Consider the following 16,367-nt stretch of genomic DNA (forward strand, 5'->3'; position numbering starts at 1 on the left):
GTGGAGTCCTCCTCACTTCTGATACTCTATTTACTCTTTTCTCTACGAATAGGTTCTTCCGGAGATACAGTACCTGCGGCGTCCCAAGGCCAATTAAATCGACGTGGTAGAGCAAGCACAGCAGTATCCACTTGACCCTGACTGAACTCTCAATTTACCGGCAACCTTCCGCAGGGAGGGAGGGAGGGAGGGGGGGGGGGGGGGGGGGGGGGGGGGGGGGGAGTGGAGTAAATGGAGGATGTGGCTTTTTCGGCTGGATGTCCGTGTTGATGTTGATGCAAGGGCCGGGCAGGGCAGGGCCGGGAAGGGCAGGGAAGGGCAGGGAAGGGCAGGGCAGGGCCGGGCAGGGCAGGACAGGGCCAGGGCCAGGGCAGGGCCAGGGAACAAAAGAAGCCAGGGCATGGGGCACAGACAGAGCAGCAGTACAACACGACGCAGGGCGACCCAGCAATTCGTCTGGTGGTGCGACGGATATCTGGGTGTGTCGCAGAGAGAGAAGGGGGAGAGGGTCGACAGCGACAGCGACAGCGACAACAACAGCGACAACAACAGACCGCAACGGTAACGACGGCGACAACAACAACAACAACAACAGCTACAACTACCATAACCACCCAAACCATGATATCAACCACAACCGTACTTACGTTATTAACACCCACAATAACAGTAGTAGGCTCGGTAAAAGACCATATTCGGCTTCGGAGTCTTTGTTTGTTTACTCACCCAGTATGTATGTATACCCGAGGTCAGACCCAAGTCAAGGCGCAACGGCCGAGTAGGGTTTACAAGTGACACCATTGCTCCGGTACTGCGGGCGCTTTCTCCTACGATTACACGGCGTCGGTCCTGCGTTCAGGCTTCTTTCACTGTACTTCCACCACTGTATTACGTATTACTGCTGTGACTGCTGTTATTGCTACCGGTATTGCAGTCCGTCGTCCGCGCTGCGCTATCAAGGACGGCGGGACAGAGTGCGCAGCCCCAGCCAGGGTGGTAATCTCCCCTTTCCAGAGGAAATAGGCCTGGGCCGGACCTCAGCGGGCACGGGAAACACGAGCAGTCCGTTGGCATCTATCAGCATCAGCATCAGCATCAGCATCAGCATTAATCACATCAAGTTAGCTGTGCAGGTCTCCCGCGAAATCGATAAGCTTGGTACGCCCGATTCGTGATGGAAGCGGCTGCCAATGCCTATCTATCTATCGATATCGGTATCGGTCCCGGTATCGATACCGAACAGCGAAATGTCCGTTCGCCTCCTGCCGCCGCCGTGGTGGTGGTGCTGCGCCGTCAAAGCTCAACCTACCTGACGGCAGTGGGCTCGTACGGTGCCGAGGTCGCCACCCAGTCAGAGAAAGGAAAAAAGAAACGGAAAAAAGAAAAGGAAAAAGAAAAGAGAAAAGGAAAAAAGAAAAAAGGAAGAAGGGAGAAGCATGCAGCTTGAGGATTTGCAATGCATCGTCATCACCATCCTACTTGTCCATCTCTCTATCTACCGTATCTAAGGTATCTACTAGTATCTAACCATCTATGCAAGCGTCACCAACCAACCAACCAACCTTCTTCTGCACTTCCACCTACCCGCACCCGCACCCGTACCTCACCTCCCCTCTTGCTCCCCCCTCTGGCCGGCCGCCGCATCCCACCTGCCGAAATCAGGCGGTACAAATAGTGTCAAAAGGAGCGTCGCTCCGCACATCATTCATGCATGCCATGTGATGATGATTTCCTGCCGCCCGATCACCCTCGACGACACATCTGACAGCGGCAACCCAGCCAGCCACCCGTCGACACAGCTGCCCCCAACCGGGGGACCGCTGACGTAGGCTGTAGCTATATATGTGAGTCGCTCTCTTTATATATACGTGTGTGTGTGTGTGTGTGTATTATATATATATCTATATATACATATACCTACATATAAGTATGTGTCTCAATCCCAAACGTCTCCAGCCACGCCTCTCCCGCTCCTACACGTATATATAGCGCGCGAGGGCGTCACCTGAGCCACCATCTCTCTCTCTGTCGTCGATAAACATAGTCACGAAATCTAAAGCCGTCGCCCGCTCCTCACCTCATCCTCGTTCGTGCCAGGTCTGGGTTTGGGGGGCGGTTCGCATCGCATCGCGTCGCGCCGTACGTCGAGACTTCACGGCATGAATGTCTGCCCCTTTCGTTTCTCGCGAGCATCGTCCATCTCCGTCCGGCCGTCCGTATCTCTCGTTTATCGGGGTCCGCGGTTGGTGGGTGGATGGGTGGTTTGTTTGGTTTAGGGTGTCTGGTCTTTTTGCATTGTTCCGCTCACGTGCCAGCTGGTGGTCCGGAAGGGAGGTACTACGTAGGTAGGTTATTTACAGTAGGTAACGTCTCGGTTATCGGATAGGAAAGTATCAGTTGCGTTCGGTGGTGTGCGGAGATGCTTTTCGGTAGGTAAAATTGGTAAGTCACGATGCTTTTTTCTTCTTTTTCTTCGCAAGATATGTAGGACTAGTACTAGTACTAGTACTGTAGGTACTCCGTCAGTCAAGATGCTTTTCCGAAGTGGGAGTAGTGGTGCGTGGTACGTGGGTATGTGTGGTACGGTAAGGATGAGTGACGGTAGGGTGTTAGGGGTATGTATCGGAAGGGACGGACGGAAGTGCCGGTGCGTGAAAAAGGTTTCGGGGTAGGGAGGTACTACTACTACGTAGTAGGTGGGTAAGGTGGATGCTTACTCAGAGGGGGGTCTATCTACCTTACGTAGTACCACTATCTCTCTGTATATGATCCCGCGAATACTCCGTACATCTATCCTCTCCAGGTCTCTTTCACAACGTCCAAGGTGCGTCCCCTCCTCGTCTTTTCCTCTGTCTTCTGTGATGCATCCGATCAGACTGCAAGAGAAGCAGCAGGATCCCGATCCCACAGTCCTCTCGCGGGGTTTGCATATTTCATTCAATTGTATTCAATTGTATGCAATCCAATACAATGCCTTCCACCGACTAGCCTTTCACATCTGTACAATCCCCCTCAGCCAACCCACCACCTCCCCAACGAGGCTCTCACCCATCTTCCAAACCGCACCACACCACACCACACCCCAGACCCAGGACCCCTCCCGCACCCCTCCCTCCACATCTCAAACTCCACCCTTTACACTTTATCTATTTTCGCAAGCTATTCCCGTTCTAGGGGTAAAGTATGCTAAGTACGGTATGAATGCCCACGGCACGGCATCAGGGCAGAGGCGGGCGAAGCTTGAAACTGTAAAATAGGGAAGAAAAAAAAAAGTCTAAGATACTACAGCGTGCTGGGGACTAGGTCTGATAGTAGTAAGTACGTAGAGGCAAATCATGCGATCGGTTCATGTTCGTTTCGCCTGATTGGGGGGGGGGGGGGGGGGGGGGGGGGGTTAGGTAAGCGTGGTCGATGAGGTTGTGCGGGATGCATGAATGAATTGAATTGAATGAATGAATGAATGAATGAATGAATGAATACGCGGTCGCAGGTGGGTGATTAAGTGGGTTTATTGTTTATTACCTTTGTGATTTGACCTGATTTAACTTGATTGACCTGATTTAACTTGATTTGACCTGATTTAACTTGATCTGAACTGATGTAACCTGATCTGAATTGATGTAACCTGATCTGGTTTCAATTTGATTTTATCGATTGTTTTTTATTACCGATTTGGTCCGACGGCGGGGTAGGTAAGAAGGTACTACGTAGAATAGGACCGAACTGGAAGGGCCGCAGAAACGGCGGGCCAACATCTTCGTTTTCGTTATCGTTATCTGCCACCGGATCCCTCGTCCCCAGTCCCAGTCCCCGTCCAGGCCGGGCATCAATCACTCACTCACTCACTCACTCACTCAACAGCTCTGACTACGTAGTATCTCCACCGTGGATACCCGCCCGCCCGGACGGGAAGGTCTGGCTAGTACAGTAAGTAAGTAGTAAGTAGGTACTAAGTACGACTACGTACGTACTACTGCGTGGTGCCCGATGATGCTGATTCCACATCCAGCACTCGAACTCAGATTCAAACCCCGAATCCATCCCCAAGCCGCCAAAGCCAAAATATACTACTAGTATCCAAACCCCCAAAACCCAAATCGCCCCACCTCGCCACACCAACGCCGTGCCACGCCGCTGGGAACGATGAATTGATGAATTCATTAAGTGACTCATGGGGCTGTCTGAATTGATGAACTGATTCTTCCCGCTGTCAAGTCGATGTGTCCGATTTCGGCTGGTCGTCAGTCGGTCGGTCGGTTCGCTGCCCGGCCAGCTGGTAAAGAAGGTTGGGTTGGTTGGTTGGTTTTCCTCGCGGTACAGTACCGGTAGGTACAGTACCGGTAGTACGTAGTATGCTTATGCATCCATCCATCCCCCTCCCATTCCAATCTCCTGGAGCGAGGCCAAAGTCAAATCGAGTGCACAAGCTTGCCTCGGAGAGCCGTATTCGCATCCCACACGTTATGCTTATTCTGGCTGTATGTGTATGGGGTACGCATCCCCGCTATCCCATTCGTTCGTTCGTTCGTGCCATGCATCTCCTTCATCCGCTACGTAGTAGTACGTAGTACGTAGTATGTGCTTCATCCGGAATGAGAGGCGGGGAAAGCCAATCAGAGCGTCTCACACGCAATATCGGATTCGAAAAGGGAAAGTCTCGGGGGCCGCCTAGGCTCGCTCGCTCACTCACTCACTCACTCTATCTGCGTGCCTGAACCGTCTTAGTCTCGTCATCATTTAAGCAGCCGGGTTCGAGAGCTTTGGTGAACCAAGGGACTTTTCCGAACTCCGCTGGGGTGAATATCACGCGGATCGTTCGGTACGGTAGCAGAAGATACGAGCCCCAGAGGCGACAGAGCGTTCCCCAAGCCGGAGACGGGGCCCGGAGATCGATCGCTCGTGAGGATATAGTACCTAGTAGTACTAACTCGCCTCCACAGCCACGCTAGGCTCGATCCCGTACCATCCGCAGATCGAGCGGGAGGAAAATCATAGTCATCGCAATAAGTCGTTATAGTACGGTAAGTCGTAGGACCGTTTAATACCGGTACTCTCGAGGCCCTACGAGCGTGTCCATCATGCATGCATGCATGCATGCACAAGCAGGCCCGCCGATCATCGATGATCGTCAACTCGTAAGGCCCCGTCGTCCATTATTTTCATCATACTTGGAGCGGGAGGTAGGTAGGAAGGCAGCCGCCGCACGCGGGTGTCGTTGGCTTTGCTCCGAGACCCCTTCTGTGAGACCCTTTCTCTATTGCTTCGACTACTATAACTGGCTTTGTGGATAGTGGAAAATCGGAGGGGGGGGGAAATCACGCCGCGTTCTTCTGGAAGGGAACCTGTTGCTTGCTGTCCGGATCGCATCTTGGAAAAAGGCTTCCTCGTCTTGTTTCTAGTTGTGACTCGATATTTAAAGTAATTGTGTATCTTGCCGGGGGGGGGGGGGGTTTTTTTTCATCATCCTCTTCCACTTCTTCTTCTTCTTCTTCTTCTTCTTCCTCCTCCTCCTCCTCCTTCTCCTCCTCCTGATCCTGTCTTGGGTACCCTCAAAGCAAGTTCCAAGGCTCTTCCTCAGCACCCAGTACCACCAAGTCACCTACCTACCCACCACGCACCCGGGTCCGAAGCCATGGTCTGTTTGCAACTTCGGGTCCAGTCCAGTCTAGTCCAGTCTAGTCCAGTCTAGTCCAGTCTAGTCCAGTCCAGTCCAGTCCCGACGCTGCAGATGCAGATGCAGATGCAGGTCAGGGCAGGGCAGGCCGCAGCTGCCTCCTCGCCCACCTCCCCCCCCCCCACACACCGAAATTCTTTCCCTTCCCATCCCATCAAAGCGTCTGATCCCTTCCAGCACACCCACCCAACCCAACCTCCCTGCCCGGCTGGTCCATTCTCGTCTGGCGCGGTACCTAGGTACTGTGCAAAGGTCAACTCTGTGCCCTGACCTAAGCTTGACCTGACCAGTCTCCTCGGAGCGCAGACTAAGGCTTTTTTCAGAAGCACAGAAATCAAGCGAAGATGCTTAAAAAGTACCACTACTTAAGCAAGTTACCTGGTGCGGCCAGCATACATACGTAGTACCTATCTGTGCCCCCCACCTCGAGAATCACCCCCAAATATAGAGTCGGATATACTCGAAATAGTCGCCCAGCTTATATTTAGGAACGATCTTCGAGAACAAGAACCGGAAGATCAACACGCCAACTGGTTGGTAATGTTAATAAGATGAAGCGAATATCGAAGAGAGTTTGGTCAGCGAGATTATCTATCCCTTTCCTGCACTTAACTTCAGAACTGCATTCGTGAGTCTCTTTTCCCTTTTCCTCTCTTCTCTCTTGCAAGCTTGCTTCTTTCCCCCTCCGTCGGCTCCCTCACTCTATTTCGGGGATCCTGCAAATCGCGATGCCACTCCCGAGATCGATTTGCGCGATCCTGCTAGCCTTAAGCTTTCTCTTTGATGGAGCGCGCGGAGTAACTCCAGGACGGATAGTGATCGGCTACCGAACCGTTGCCGAGGTAGGTTGGTTTTGGTTTCACTTGGGTTCACACAGGATAAATAATATAAGCTTATACCGACTTACGCGAATCATCTATCATAGGGGGAAGCCGAGGATATCAACGAGGATAACAAGCCGTATAGGGAAGCACTGATCGATGAAGCTCGCCAGAAGCTTAATCAGCTGGGAAACGGCCTACATATCAGTAAATCAATTTCATATTTTGTACCACTGCATGTGTCACGCTCTTGTTGCGCTCAAGCTGATAGACTCTCAATAGTGCGGGAGCCGGTTAGCTGGGAGGGCTTTCCGTGGTGGCGCAACTGGTACTGCGTCATCGAGGCGGATATCAACAAGATTGCCAAAGCGCACAAGATATACATCCCCGAATACTACCAACAGACGGACTGGGACGGCCAGCGTAGCGATGTGGTACTGTGGCACGGAGGCGAAGACGTTATCGTGGATTACATCACGCAGGGTGTGCCGAAAGACCCCGGGAAGGCGCTGCGCTTCTCGTGGATCTCGGATTTCGACTGGGAGCTGCAGATGCTCATCCCCACCGCGGTGGTAAACAACGACGAGTTGGACCTGTGGTCTGAATGCTTCGAGACGAAGGACGAGCTGAAGGAATACTCGAGCGAGGTTGTCGATTGGGAGAGCTGGGGTATCGCGGGGGATTGTGGACTACCGAGTCTGGAAACCTTCGTTCCGTGGATAGACGATGTTTGAAAACTTGAAAACGTGCTTCCCATCCCCGCGTCGTGGGTGTTCTTGTGTGATGACCTCCCTATCCGACTCCCGCTTTGTAGAGTAGAGTACCGGTAATTTGGAAAGGAGTGGCTCGGCAGTCGAAGCTGTTCTCGTATCCAGTATCCAGTATCCAGTATCCAGTATCCAGCTGAGCGAAAATGACATATGCCCGACTCGCGCTCTAGAAGCGAGTTAGCGAGCGCTCCCCGTGCTGCGTGTTGTGGAGTTTCCCGAGATGGATACCGTACGCTATGGATGCAGAGCACGGTTGTTCGATGTACTACGTACTACGTATGCCGGTACATACTCAGATATACTACGGTACTACCTACTACTTACTACTACTTACAACTACCGTACGTCGGTACCAGCTGGAGTCGTCCGTCTGCCTAAGCGTACCGACGGACTGTTAGATAGATCACGATGCCTGCACCCTGCACCCGCACCCGCACCCGCACCCGACACCCGACACAGATACTAGTAAGTAGGACAGCTGCACCTCGGGACACCTGCAGGCTGCCGCCCTCGCATGGCGACGGGTTGCTGCAGATTCCCCGGGTTGCTTGTTCGGCGGGCTGGGTTGAGGTTTCGAGACTTTCGAGACCCGATAGGTAGTCTTGTCTGTCTATTTGAGAACTGGCGCCCGTCAGTCAGTCAGTCAGTCAGTCAGTCACTCACTCACTCACTCACTCACTCACTCATCCTGCATTTCTTTCCATGGCGATCATCCACGCAACCGCACCAGGAAACCCCCCGTGCGCATCTGCTACCCCATACTACTACTCCGTACATACAACTATCCAGCATTGCATTCCTTCGTGCTGCGACGCCGGTACGCTTGCCTGCCGTGTTACTGCTTCAATGCCCTCCTCCCTGGCTGCATGGCACACCCATGCCTGAACTCTCTCTCTCTCTCTCTCTCTCTCTCTCTCTCTCTCTCTTAAGGACCAGGACGTAGGTAGTATCGCGAGGGAGTTCAATAGAAAACGCGCAACGGGATCAATCGAGGGCAATCTAATTCTGACCTGCCGTTCCATCGCCCCGCCTCACACTTCCTGACCTTGTCGATCATCTCGTCCGCATCGTAGACCGTCGCAGCTACCAAGCACATCGTCAAACATCATCGTCCTCACATCCTGCACGGCCGAGAGTCAGTCCCGTCCGGAGTACAGGACGTAAAACGTAAAGGGAGAGAGTCACAATCACAATCCTGTACAGTAACAATCGATCAAACGCTTGGACGCTTACCAGCCCCCTCCCCCATCCGAGCGTCGCCTTTTGACCTTCCGTCAGTGCGGAAATCTTCACTTGTCTTCCTTCTCCAACACCGTGACGTCGGGAGAGGGAGAACTTGTCTTGCTGATTATGCTTTTCCTTACTCCGACTAGTACGTAGTAGTAGTAAGTACAGGCCTAAGTACCCACGGTACAGGCCTAAGTATTGCCCCTCGAGGGTCGGGTAACCAGGGGGTTTGAAAGTGGGAACGAAACTTTGGAGGCACCCTCGAGGGGTAATACTTACTACGTACTAGTAGTACTTACGCCTGTACCGTGGGTATCTACGTAGTACTATACCTACTACTCTGTCCGGAGCGTGCTCGCCAGCCAGCCACGTGTGCAGAACTGCCTATCGGACCGGATTGGCTCGGATTCCAAGCCCGTCGAGGAGACGACCCTCTCCTCGATCCTTCTACTTATCTGCGCCCTGGTCAATATCTGATTTTCGTATTTCGGACCTGAGCAGACCAGTCGCGCCGGGCTAGCCAGCCTCCATCCATCCATCCATCGCCAAATCGGCACCTTACCTTCTTCAAAAGAGGAAGAAGAAGAAGAAGAGAGACGAGTGGGGGAGGGGGGCGGGGGGGGAAAGCAAAACAAAAGTCTCTTTATCCTACCTGCATATAGCCGAGAGGCCATTCATTCCGTCCGTCAAACCAATAAATGTCCGACCACCTCCGCATTTTCCAAGCACACCCCGCGTTCGACCAGAGGGAAAGACAAAAACAAAAACAAAAACAAAAACAAAAACAAATTTTTTTTTACCTCCCCCCCCCCCCCCCCCCCCCCCCCCCCCCCCCCCCCGGTAATTCCAACCGTGCTTGGAGCCATTGACAGATTGTGAAAGGGACCAGAGGCCCATCCATCTTCTTCCCAACACAACACACCTATCTATCTCCTGCTCGCTTCCCCCGCGCCTCCACTCCCAGCCTCCTACGTCCTACGTCCTACGTCCTACGTCCTACGTCCTACGTACTACGTACCAAGCACCAGTAACCCCCGTGCCCGTGCCCGGTCCCGGTACCGGCCTCGCGGACGCCGCCCGCCCATCAAAGCGAGGACCTACCGGTACTGTCTGTACCTACCGGTAGCGCCTCGTGAGGACGTACCCAAAACGGAGTCCCGGCCGAACGCCCTAACTCTACTCGCGTCTCAACCCATCCCAACTCGGGTAGTGGGAGAAGCCGAAGGGGCGGAAGAAGAAGAAGAAGAAGAAGAAGAAGAGAAGAAGAAGAAGAAGGAGAAGAAGACCGACCCCGTTTGGCGTCCGAGCCCGTTTCGCCCGCTTTTAAATGTCCGATGCGTGTAGTCTTCCTGTATGTAGTGTGTACGTACAGTAGTGTGTACGTTCAGTAGTATGTACGTTGTATGTACGTTGTAGGTAGGCATGTACGTACCTGAGTCAGTCTGTTCCGAGCGTTTTGCTCCGGCTGGAGCTCGGGAGGCCAGAAGGGGTCGTTGGTCCGACGTGAGGGTAACTCTATGGGGTAGGTGCTCTTTCTGTCCTGTCCTGTACTGTACGTGAACTTACCGGTGGGTACCTATGCCGGTAGTGGAACATGTGTCAAGTACAAGTACGTACGGGAGTAAGTGAAGTGGGTGGGTGGGTGGGTAGGTGCCGGTGGAGGGGGAGGGGGAGGGGGAGGTGGATGAGTACCGCGCGTCCGTCAAGATCAGATACTACCGTACATCTATCGAACGGAACCCTGGGATTAATGATTGGGATGCGCAACTTGGTAGTAGTATCTGCTCTGCCGGATTGGCGGCGACGATGCCGGAATGGGAAATGGGACCTGGGAGAAGGGGATGTACTACGTACGTCCCAGGCCTAAGTATTACCCCTCGAGGGTAGGGTAAGCAAGGGGCTTTACAGTGGGAACTAAACTTTCGAGGCACCCTCGAGGGGTAATACTTACGCCTGTACCGTAGTATGTCCTGTCGTGAACGTGTGGACGTGTAGACGTACGCCCTATCGCTGGATGAGTGGTGTGGTCAGTGGGCCACTCGCTTCACAGTATAGTACCGGTACAGTATACCGTCCTCAACCCGATTCTTCGAAGCGATAGGCATACCTACTAACCCCCGTCCTCCAGTGTCCACATCTCTTTTTTCGTCTCGCTCTTCCTCCCTTTCCCTTTCCCTTTCCCTCCCTTCTTCTTCTTCTCTCTGTGGGCAGCGCGACCCTCTCTGCTTTCCCTGACTCGAGCTCTTACTCGAGCATCAAAGTCAAAGAGGGATGGATAAAACATCCGAAACGGGCTCAAGATGCCCTCGGACGGCAGGCTCTGGTAACCCGGAAGAAACTTACTCGGTTAGGTTTTGTGGACTGGAAACCTCATACTACGTAGGACTACGTGCGTAGGTACGTAGTAGTAAGTAGTAGTACTTATCACCATCCCCTATCCGGGGACGTGACCTACCCGTTGGGTTTTGCAATTTCCAGATACCTTTTTTTTCGCAAATCTTTAGTTTTTTTTTTTTTTTTTTTTTTTTTTTTTTTTTCGTTCATTTTGAAGGTGTGGGATTCTGAAGGGCTCGTGAGCTCGTATTGTGGAAAAGACGAAAATCCGGACCGACGTGGTGTAGGTGTACCGATCTTCGGAGACCTCCCTCGCCCTCCACCCCCCCCCCCCCCCCCCCCCCCTTTCTACGTGTCGATCTTTTACCTTACATAAGTACTGCTACTTACTCGTCGTGTATCAACAGCGTTTCCCCAAAGCGGGGGGGTGGGGTTGGGCTTGGGGTTTCCCGGTAGCTCTCTTTCCGGAAAGTACTACCTACTACTACGACGTGGGGCCATGCATGGCGCACTGCAGAGACGAACGGAACCCCTGGCCAAAACGAAAGGGTCCTCTACGCATACTCATCCCCAGCGAAGCAATCGGCAGCGCGAGTTTTACTTTGACGTCGCCGTGCTTGGGAGATACTACGTAGTACGTAGTAGATGCGGTAGTGTTTGACCACGAGGGATTTTAGCGGTCTTTTTGCCCCGGGACCTGATAGAGTTATGGGTGTGGAAGATTCCAGACAGGATCGCGAGAACTTTTCGGAGAGAGGGAGAGAGAGAGAAAGATCTAATAATGGGTCCGAAGGAGGGGGGAATTCACAAAAGGACTAGCTTGATATTATGTGTAGAGCTATCTATCGGCCTTGAAACGCAATCTTTATTCACCACATCGATTGTGAAAGATATCTCTCCCCCTCCCTTGTGAAGAATCTTGGGAGAAATCACAACCAATTGATCGAGAAATGCTGGCCTTATAGGGTAGCTTCTGCTCTATAGTTTTCCGTACGGACAGGTCATCGAGTGACGGGTTAAAGCCCATTGGTTAGCTAGCTCTTGAGATCAAAATCACGAGCTCATGAAAAGGCATACGTAGGATAAGAGGTCAAGATACCGTTACCATTGAGAGGGCCAATAATCAAGATTCCAACAGGATCTTTTCCCGATTCCAGGAAACTAGTGGGTAAAGGAGTCCAACGCTTCCTCCTACTTGGACGTCTCGACCTACCTAGCGGTTGTTGACTTGGCAGCGGTTGGAACCCAGGTATTGGGATACTGAGGTTCGAAAGCCACACAACGTCAGGCCGGGAATGAGAGGAGCTATCTTCGTAATACTGAGTTCTCGGGTCGAACCATAGGTCGCTAATTACATAACATGACATAAATACCTATGCATCCACCTCAGTCCTCGGTGCTATGGGGCTCGCTTAATCCTTGGCGGATATGCCACGTTGAAGATGGTCGTAAGGCTCCGATGCAGATGCAGAAGCAGATGCAAACGCAGAAGCAGACGCAGGTGCAGAAAGCTCAGGGCTGACGTTCCCAAACAACGCAGAGTGACGAGAATGGCCATTTCGACCTACTCGTGTACCAAGCTCATTGGCTGTCAGGCGCCCTGATTGCGAGCATCGTATATTACATCCAACGACCACATGTTCGCGTTGGCTTCACTTCAAAGTAAGTACGCTTCAGTTATATCGAATCTTTCGGCGGGCATCTCCATCTCCATAGTTCATACCAGGCTTTCCAAATTCGCACCTCGGGCAGTCTACCCACTGCCCCTATGTCTCCCGCTCTCGATCGTCCATTGGGAAAGCCACTCGTCGTCAACCTGATCACCCCCTCAGAGTCACAGCCCGAGCCCAACGAAGCAGCAGTTCCGCTCAAGCCGGAGACACCGCCAGCAACCGAGGACCGAGAACCAAGACTCAGCCCTCAGATTCAGCAGGTGCCCACAATCTCTCGAGACATCACACCGGCCAAGGACGTCAAAAGCGAGAACTGCATCGGCTTCGCCTCCATTCCCGTCCGCCTCGCAGGTCCCTTGGAATTTCATGGGACCTACCAGAAACGGAACAGCATCAACGCGCCTCTCGCAACAACCGAGCCCATACTCGTCGCATCATGCACACGCGGCTGCGAGGCCTTTTCTGCCTGCGGCGGTGTTTCGGCATCGGGGCTCAAAGAGGGTCTAGCTCGCAGCCCGGCGTTCACCTTCTCGAGCGTTTCCCAAGCACTCGGATTCTACACCGCCGTCCCGTCGCTGTTCCGCTACCTAAAGAAGGCAGCTGAGCGGACGACGAGACATGGGATCTTGACGTCCGTCACCCCCCACATCGTCGGTACCTCAGTTCATGTCCGGTTCGTGTACACGTGCGGAGATGCGACGGCTGGGCAGGCCATGACGACTTGGGCGACTGACGCCGCGTGCTCGGCGCTCATGCTTGAGCGTCGTCCCCCGGGACTGATCCACTTCATGAGCGACGGGAACACGTCCGGGGACAAGGAGCTTGCCTGGGGATCTCTGCCGGAGCCCAGCGGGGTGTCGGTCATCGCATGGGGGACGATCACCCACGATGCCAGTGAGACGATGCTGGGATGCTCCACCCAGGAGTTGAAGTCCGCGCTGTCGGTGCTCGAGGGGGGCGGCGCGAGACACGGTCAGATCGGGCAGGGCGTCAATAGTACCGCGAACATCGTGGCCGCGATGTTCATCTCGTGTGGTCAGGACGTGGCATCCGTACTCGAGTCCGGAGTCTCCCATCTCACCGGCGAGTATGACCCAACGACGAAAGACCTCACCTTGAGCCTGTCCTTCCCATCCCTGCTGGTCCGTACCGTGGAGAGCTCAGCGAGTCACGCCACTCAGAGAGAAGCGCTGGAGCTCGTCGGTTGCGCGGGAGCGGGCAGGAGGTGGGCCTTCGCTGAGACGGTGGCGGGGTTTGCGCTGGCGCTGAACTTGAGTACGCTGGCTGCCTTCGCTAGCAACACGTTGGCGGCTGGTCACAAGAACAACAACTTGGCTCGGGGACCGAAGGCGAAGCTTTGATGCGCTTTCTGTGTCCTACTTGAAGATAGGGTAGAGCTGGATTGTCTTTGCGAAGGCACGAGTGGCGGGCATACTTAAGCGCCATGTGAGGCTGCCGCGGCGAAGGTGCCGGCATCAACGATCCTGTTGGAAAGTAGAAGGCTATATATATCTGTAGAGCCAGCAACTGCGACATTGTCCGTAAACTCAAGAAAAGAGAAGAAAAACTTCGCTGTGACATGTAAGAGGTTGAAATATGGCAGACTTGATGCATGTCAACCTGAAGTTGACATAATCAGCGGCAGACCGCAAGTCAAACCACATTACCACATTACTCTAACGCACCGTAAAACGGACAATCGATGTTTCTTTTCTTTCACGACACCATCCATCCAGCTAGATGGCCGGGAAGTGCTGCCTGCACCTTGAACACATGATCAGATGCTGCTCGACAGGCATATATATATTCAATATCTGCAGATCACATACCGTCTCTTGAATCAATTTTCAGAGTCCCTATAATAGTTAGCTAGCTGTCCAGGCAGATATAGTAGTCGTAGTCGTATAATGCCCGGTTTGGAGCTGGCGTGCCTTATCATTAGCTGCTATGCGTTAGGCGAGAAGTAAACATGGAGGTGGTCATAGTGCGTCAGGACCTGGACCTGGACCACGCCAGCGACACACGTACTCACAGGCAAAGAAGACGTGTTGTTGAGCGCCAGGAGAGCGTTTGGTTGTAGCTTACGGAATGTGGTTTGTGGTCGACGAGGCATGCATAGTACCTCACCCGGGCTCTGGCACCATATGCACAAATATGCTCACTCTCAAGTCGGCTTCTGCGGGACAGGCTCTGAAGTGGCAGAGTGCGTTCCAAAGTGTGCGCAGGAAAGGAGGGCATGGAGGAGGCAAGAAATAATTGGGGGAGGTACGGTGTAGACTTCCTGACGGTAGAGTGCGCAGGCAGGCTACGTACTAGCCGACTCTCACCCAAAGACAAGGAGCAGTCCCAAGTTGCACCGCGCCTGATCATGTTCGCCTGCGCTCCACCCTCTGCTATCCACCAAACCGTCTCGAAGACTGTTCACAGCGTGTACGCATCCAGCTCCTGCTCTGTCCACTCCCACAACCTGTCCGCCAACTCGTCATCTTTCGTGCGTCCACTCCCCTGCTTCTCGACGCCCACGGGCGTATAGTACTCCCCTCCCTTGACCTCCTCCTTCGGCCCCACCGCAGCCCAGAGCTGATTCAGAGCGCCCTCCGCCACCCCAGTGTACACGTAGCTCTTCCCCTTGTTCAGCAGCTTCCCCAGGCCCCAAAAGCCCGAGAAGGCACTCCGGTACAGTTCCGTATCCACGACGCCCGGATGCACCGCCACCGCCGTCACGCCCTTCTCCGCGAACCGCTTCTGCAGCGCCTTCGCGAACAGGATGTTGGCCAGCTTGGACTGCCCGTAGCGACACCACGTCGAGGCCTGCGCCATGTCGGTCTTGAGATCCGGGAAGGCGATGCCGCCGCGCGGGGTGTAGACGTGGGCGATGGACGAGACACACACGACCCTCACGTCGGAGCCGGGCTCGGCGGCCGTCCGCACGAGCGTGGGCAGGAGCAGCTTGGTGAGGAGCGCGTGTCCGACGTGGTTGGTGCCGAACTGGATCTCGTAGCCCTCCTGCGTCGTGCCCGCCGGCGAGGCCATGATGCCCGCGTTGAGGATCAGGACGTCGAGCCGCGTCTCCTGCGAGGTCAGTTCCCGCGCGCACGCCTGGATCGACGGCAAGGAGGTCAGGTCGCAGTGGATGTACGTGATCGGGGCAGCAGGCACGAGGGTTTGCAGCTCTGCGATGGCGGCGTTGGCTCTGGACTGCGTGCGGGCGGCGAGGTAGATGCGCTTGGGGTTGTGCTTCGAGAGCTGGAGGACCGTTTCTCGGCCGAGTCCGACGTTGCCTGCGTTCGACTTTGAGCTCTGCACGTATCAAGCGGTCTATTTATCTGGGAGGTACATACCGCCGGTGATGAAGATGATCTTGCCAGCCAGATCTGGGATATCGGTGTCTGCCTTGAACGAGACGGCATTGCGGGAAATGGCACCGTAGAGCATTCTGAAAGCTGTATCGACGTCGCAGATTGCGTGGAAGTTGGCGGACTGCCGACTTCTATTCCCCAGGGCTTAAAATACAGGTTGAAGAGCACTACCTAGGCCTTATGGCTGCTGACGTGGATAGTATGAAGGCATACCGGTAGTGTGATGTTTATTTGTAGACAGGCTCTTTCACAGTGTGGAATCCTAGCGACTTCTTATCTTTTCTGCAGGAGCCTGACTATTGGAGAACTGGGGCCGTCCGACTTTAGCGCCCGTCTGGTAAATCTTATTTTACCACCAACCTAAGGTACTTAGCAGATGGGGACATTTACCAAACAAACAGCTTCTCAACGTCGGATCTAATTTTCACGAGAAACGTTGCGAGTAATAGTGGGACTTGACGTCGCAACAGTAGGGGCCGTCCCTTAGAGTCGGCAAAAAAAAAAAAAGA

General features: G+C 53.8%; 3 protein-coding genes across 3 annotated transcripts; 2 read left to right on the forward strand and 1 right to left on the reverse strand.

Annotated features, from left to right (window-relative positions):
- Nucleotides 1–6,402: 6,402 nt before the first annotated feature.
- Nucleotides 6,403–7,229, forward strand: L3040_001257 (uncharacterized protein; the record flags this gene model as incomplete). Its single annotated transcript, XM_066156681.1, has 3 exons — nt 6,403–6,516; nt 6,600–6,702; nt 6,778–7,229. The coding sequence occupies 3 exons, from the start codon at nt 6,403–6,405 to the stop codon at nt 7,227–7,229; spliced, it is 669 nt and encodes a 222-aa protein (XP_066012712.1).
- Nucleotides 7,230–12,594: 5,365 nt separating this feature from the next.
- L3040_001258 (uncharacterized protein) lies at nt 12,595–13,860 on the forward strand (the record flags this gene model as incomplete). The annotated part of the gene is made up of 1 exon (XM_007292818.2): nt 12,595–13,860. The coding sequence occupies one exon, from the start codon at nt 12,595–12,597 to the stop codon at nt 13,858–13,860; it is 1,266 nt and encodes a 421-aa protein (XP_007292880.2).
- Nucleotides 13,861–14,920: 1,060 nt separating this feature from the next.
- On the reverse strand, nt 14,921–15,934 carry L3040_001259 (uncharacterized protein; the record flags this gene model as incomplete). Its single annotated transcript, XM_007292819.1, has 2 exons — nt 14,921–15,780; nt 15,841–15,934. The coding sequence occupies 2 exons, from the start codon at nt 15,932–15,934 to the stop codon at nt 14,921–14,923; spliced, it is 954 nt and encodes a 317-aa protein (XP_007292881.1).
- Nucleotides 15,935–16,367: the final 433 nt, after the last annotated feature.

This window comes from Drepanopeziza brunnea, assembly GCF_022702325.1.
Source record: "Drepanopeziza brunnea f. sp. 'multigermtubi' strain 214-2 chromosome Unknown ctg2, whole genome shotgun sequence".
NCBI classification, from domain to species: Eukaryota; Fungi; Ascomycota; class Leotiomycetes; order Helotiales; family Drepanopezizaceae; genus Drepanopeziza; species Drepanopeziza brunnea.